General features: G+C 41.3%; 1 protein-coding gene across 3 annotated transcripts in view; it reads left to right on the forward strand.

Annotated features, from left to right (window-relative positions):
• Positions 1-6,000, forward strand: part of MDFIC (MyoD family inhibitor domain containing) — a 44,723-nt gene that overhangs the window by 26,281 nt on the left and 12,442 nt on the right. For all 3 annotated transcript variants that reach the window (XM_083699508.1, XM_083699507.1, XM_083699509.1), the window contains one exon: positions 1,603-1,875. In XM_083699508.1, the coding sequence (XP_083555634.1) occupies positions 1,603-1,875 (273 nt within the window). The remainder of the gene's footprint in view (positions 1-1,602; positions 1,876-6,000) is intronic.

Here is a 6,000-nt window from a genome sequence, read left to right on the forward strand (position 1 = left end):
ATCTGGGGCCTGAATATCTTAAGGATCTGGGGCCTGAATATCTCGCCGCCCCCCCCCCCCCCGAGCACCACAAGCATAAAAAATGATGATGCCCTGATCTAAAAATGCATATTCTGACATTGATTTTATACAAAATAAGGAGCAGACTTCAGATGGTAGCTGCATGCTTCTGTTTAAGGTGGGCTTCTGGAGAATCATCCAGGGTTCGATGTGTTGTTAGCAGAAGCTGGTGGTTTTTTCATCATGTTCTTTGGTTTTTCTTCTCTGCCTTTGTCAACCAGCTGTTATTGTTTTACTCCTTGTGGGTTTTAGCATCATTGTTTTAATATTCACCAGTTGTTCCAATTTTTTCTAAACAGCCATGGGAACTTGCTGGCTAAAATGCAACCCAGAAATGTAATAAATAATGTGGGTTAATTTTCAGTCCAGTTTAGAGAATCCTGCTTTGACTCAAGATATTACATTTTCTCTGCTTGGCTTCACAGCTCTTAAGATTTATATTGTTTAACATGGGAATCCTCAAAGTATTTTGTTTTTTAATATAAACATTACATGTCCTCTATTTTATTATAGCAAGCAGTACTTAATAAATACTTAACATTTGTGTACAGCTGTCAAGTGCTCAGAGCACTTCACACGCATTATCTAGTTGTAATCCTTATAACAGCCCTGTAAGACAAGACAGTATTGTTATCTCCTATATTGCAGACTAAGTTTGGGAGAGAGTAGCTTGCCAAAGGCCACATAGTGAGTTCAGGGCAGGGTTGAGATTCAAATTGGGAATTTCCTGGCTTGCAGCTCAGTATCTTTAAAACAAACAAATCTTTCACTTTAAGAAAAGAGTTGACGTTCTTATAAATTCGCTTATCTTCCAGAAAGCATGGCAATGGTGAATTGAAAATCCTTTCTTAACTTACATACATGTAAACAGTAAAGGCATTACTTAATAGTCTTGGATACTGTGCTCACTTATCACTTAAGACCAAACTAGATGGGATGTGGAAATATGTATCTGGATATTCCAATCTGTTATCTCAAGAAAGGAGTTGGGGAGCAGTAGTGATGGAGAAATTAAATTGGTGTAGGGCTGTGGCATTGGAGGACATGCAGTTTCAAACCTTTCTGCTGATCTAAATTCCTCCCCCTGTTCCCCCATGATACTTGTTTCACTAGGGGGGGGAAACACACAAACACAGAGACACACACACACATCTATATATGTATGCAAATATGGTAATTTTGGGTAAACAGTGGTATATTGGGGAAATGTTGCAGGAGAGAGTTAACCTGGTACATTGCTTACTGCTTTTGTGGTGTGTGGTTTTTTTCAGGGGAAAGTTTAGGGTGTCCTTTTCACGCATCTCTCAAGTTCCTCTGGCTTGGTCCTTGAGTCCATACATCTTCCATTTGCCCTTGACTTTCGAGCTCAATCCTCTTCCTTTTCAGGTTGGAAATGATACTGAAGCTGAAGATAACATAAAAATGCTAAGGCTTCCCAGACATTCAGTGTGTATTTGTGTGGATCTCAAGAAAGAAAGGAAAGAGTTTCTTCTCCATAGATATGTGTTAAACCACTGTCTCTTTTTCTTGTTCTTTTTAAAGCACAACCTCAGCGTTTGCCACAACCAAATGCTTCACCACTGGAAAAGTGTAAGGAAGAAACAGGCAAAATACAAATACAAAATGGCCATACTGGGCTGAGTAACGCAAGTGGGATGCACAATGGAGTCAAGTGTGGGGCACCAGATAGCAGAAAGTTCTCGGCACCTGTTTCCCAAAAAATGCACAGAAAAATTCAGTCCAGCTTGTCTGTCAACAGTGGAAGCAGCAAGAAGAGCTCTGCATACTCTCACAAGCCAGGCTCTTCACCCGAAGGTAAGCTGAAACCTTATAAGTAAACTGAACACAGAATAACCAAAAGCCATTCCCGCTAATAATTACACAATCAGCTAAAAATAATTGAAGAGCACGAGTCGTGCTCCAGAAGCAAATAGAAATCATTACAACAAAATACAAGTTACTTCCCCAAAGGAAAAGATTAAGTATTTGAAGGAAATTGAAATGAGAGATTTCCTGCTTTCAAAACATTTGTGCACCTCACTGTTGATCATATCTGTAGATGGAGAAGCTCTGAATTGCTGTTTGGCAATGCCATCACATATACAACATGGAGGGGAAATGATTTGACTTGGGACAGGGAAGAGGAACCTGATGAGCTCCAGGTATTATAGACTCCAGTTGTCCCTGACCATTTACTATGCTGGTTGAGGCTCGTGGAAGTAGAAACCCAACAACGAGCTGGAATTCACTGGAACTCAGTTCCAGCGCCTCTCAAGTGAGCGCCATTGCCATTATAAGAGAACAAGGGAGGCATCCATGGTGAGTTCCAGCACCTCTTTTTATAAAAACAGCACTACCAACAACATATGGCGTTGCATTCACAATGCAGTTTATTCTGTTTTTCTGACATTTCCCTAACTATATTCATGTAGTACATTGTGTTCAAGCTTTCACACAACAAAACCAAGATACCTCTAGAAACAAAGTTTAGTGTTCATTTTCTTGTTACTTACTTATAGGAGAAAACAAAACCCATTTGCAAGTCTGGAATCTGTGTGTAGCTCCGGAACTTTCTATAGATCTGTGCGTAAGCTGAGGCTTTGCAGGGTGCACCACAAGTGACTTTAGTCACCTGTTGCAGAGCCTCACATCCCATGCCATTGGCCTTACCCCTCAACAAGCGATCTTGCAGGGTCCAGTAGAGGCTCATACTACAGAATCACCCCTCTGCTTAAGAGCTGATGAGCAGATGGGTGGATCCTGGTGTGTGTGATGCAACCAGTTGCTTTCCTTTAAAAAAAAAGCCACTGTGGAGCCTCAGCACCACCCCCTCCCCCGATTGCCTACTCCCCATAGCAACTGTGATCCTGCAGGGTCCAGGTGATTCCCCCCTGCCGCTGCCCTCAACAAGTGATCCTGCCCAGGAGAGGCTCCACAACTGGATTTCCTTAAGGAAAGCTAGTTGTGGAACCTCACACCCCCAGGATCACCTACTCCCCATAACAGCTGTGATCCTGCAAGTTCTAGGCGAGGCTACGCAAAAGGCTTTCCTCAAAGAAAGCTGTTTGTGGAGCATCATCCCCACCCTGTTGGATAAGTCCTGGGCTGGAGGTTGGGTAGGTGACGTTCCACAAGTAGCTTTCCATTAGGAAAGCTGCTTATGGAGCATTATACACACCGCAGGATAAATTATTCTGCTTATCAACTCAGAGGTGGGATCCCGGTTTTTAACTTTCATTTCAGACTGCAGTTCCCACTGGTGTGAATGAAATTTAGAACGCCATGGGAGTATGCAGGTCCTGCAGTAAAAAAGGCACACAATAAAACAAAACAAATTAACCCCATGGGTGAATGCATCCAGGTTCCTCACCCCTCTCTTAAGAGATTAGCGAATATTTCAGTATGTGTATTGGCATGCTTTTTGTCAATGAAGTTTTGTAATTGAAAATTGTATAATACATTTCTGAGCAGCCTGTATGTGCTGTCCAAAAGGTATTCAAAACCTAGGCCATTGCTTACATTACCACCATACTGCTATAAAGCCAATACATAATTTGCACATATGAATGGTTTTCACTTATTTCTCCTCACTGTACAGTGCATGTCCGTTAAGTAAACATATTTCATTTCTGTGTGTGTTGCTGACCACAATTACTCTAATGGCCCCATGGTTCCTGAGCCTATTTTAAATCTGCTGCTCTCCTATTCATGACACTGCGATCAGCAGACTTTGCTTTATCTGTTAAAACAGAAACTGGTAGATTCTCCTATTTTTTTGTTGGTAGTCAGACACCAATTCATGTCAGGTATCTGTCTCACTGTGCTTTAGGGAATCAGTTAAGAGAGGTTTAAAGGCCCAAACGCGCCTGTTTAGAGATACAGAATATGAAGTGTTTGCATTGTTACAGACTAATTCCTGTGAAGTAGGATAAGAGGCTGAAACAGAAGGGTAGAGCAAAGCAGGAAATACATTTTGGACCCAATCAGCAACTGCTCTGTGTTAGAAAGTGTCCAGGTGAATTCTAAGAAGCTTAAATGAGGACTTTGTAGACTTTTCTCCCCAATTTCTTTTGCATATCAGTTTATAATTTTACATGGTCTGATTATGGTCCAAGCTGCTGCTTTGTCTTTTACCAGTCATTCCTGACTTAGCCAGCCATGGCTAACGTGCTTGGGCTTGTAATCCATGCAGTCCTGAGCTGTGTTTAGTTTTAGGAAGTATCCCCTGGCTGTATTAGCACACTGTTTGGTGGAATGAAAAATCAGAAACAGAGGCCAAATAGAGTCTCTTATACAGACATGAAAATGTATTTCAAGAAGTACCGTAATTCCTGGCAGTTTCTTGGAACCTAGATTTCCATAGATGAATAACTGTTTACGTCTAATACATACAGATGTTTTTACACTGCTGTTACACGTCTTCTAAATTTTACCAGTTTGTAGGGGCTTACTTTGTCAAAGCCATGATTTCACTTAGCACTACTAGTCTTCATAAATCAATTCTTTCGTCTCTATACATTCAGAAATTCTGAACGGTGCAGTCCATCATAAACAGCACCATTTCATTTTGTAGATTGGAGACCACATTATTTAATGTTCCCTCATAGCATATTCCCTTTTTCCAAGTGTAGAAAGCTTGCCAGGGAGAATGCTCTAGCCTTATATTTGTCATTCTTGGAAATTCTTGGGGCAGCTTTTATGCATTGGAGCCCCTAACTTGCAGTCTGAGATGTTGTAACTTAGGAAGCGCCGTGCCATACAATATTTCCGAATATGTAGATTGGCTCTAATTTCTGTATGTTAAATGGAATATAATGTGATCAAAATCTCTTTAAATTTGGTGTTCTGTTAATGTAGGCTTTTGAAGGAGGAAAGAACACTGTTTGTCTCTGAACAGGTGTTAAATGTTACCATTGGAGGGTAAAACTAACACTGCAAAGAAGGATGTTAAGTGTGACCCTGAAGGGGCATGAAGAGCCAGCCTGCTCTGGTTTGTGAAACCAAGTGTCCTACACACAAGTAATGCATGACTAGGACTCTCATTTGTTTAGAAACACCCGGTTTCAGCTCCTGACATTTATTCTCAGCTTCTGAAAGCTGTGCCATCTTATTTCCTGTACCAATCGCCTCTCTGAATTCTTTAGCTTCTGTTCCTACCTTCCTGCACCATGCCATTCTGACCTTCTTGAATCCTTGCTTGCAGGGTTTCCTGCTTCCCCAGCACTCAACTGAACAATTTTAAGTTCCTCTTCCTCGCTTCTCTGGCAATATCCCCAAAGTGTCATCAGGCACATTCATTGGAGGATTGTGCTCCTGGATGCCAGACCACCTCATCTACTTCAGTTATTTTGTTTAGAAAACGTTGTTTTAGCTTGTACTGTGGTACCTCGGGTTACATATGCTTCAGGTTACAGACTCTTCAGGTTACAGACTCTGCTAACCCAGAAATAGTACCTCGGATTAAGAACTTTGCTTCAGGATGAGAACAGAAATCGTTCTGTAGCGGCATAGCGGCAGGCCCCATTAGCTAAAGTGGTGCTTCAGGTTAAGAACAGTTTCAGGTTAAGAACGGACCTCCAGAACGAATTAAGTACGTAACCAGAGGTACCACTGTACAGGCTGCTGAGTTCCCCTTCTTTTTAATAGATGTTAAGATCCCTGTCAGCAATGTTTCTGTTGGGGCAAATTTTTAATGTATATTTGTTTTTGGCTACTCCTTCCTGGCTTGAGCATTAATCTATTAACCCTTGCCACACTAGCTGTAGTTATTTCAAGCAAAGTGTTTAAAATCAGCTTAATTTTTGTGGCCAAGCTGTATTGTCATCTTGTGTATAGGAGGATGATGCAGTGGCTTAATTCAGCAAATTAAAACTGACACGGCTAGCATTTTTCTTTTTAAAAACTGCATCTCTGTTTGACCTACAGAAAAAAACGAGTTAC

The sequence above is a fragment of the Podarcis gaigeae genome (assembly GCF_964106915.1).
Source record: "Podarcis gaigeae genome assembly, chromosome: 10".
Classification (NCBI taxonomy): Eukaryota; Metazoa; Chordata; class Lepidosauria; order Squamata; family Lacertidae; genus Podarcis; species Podarcis gaigeae.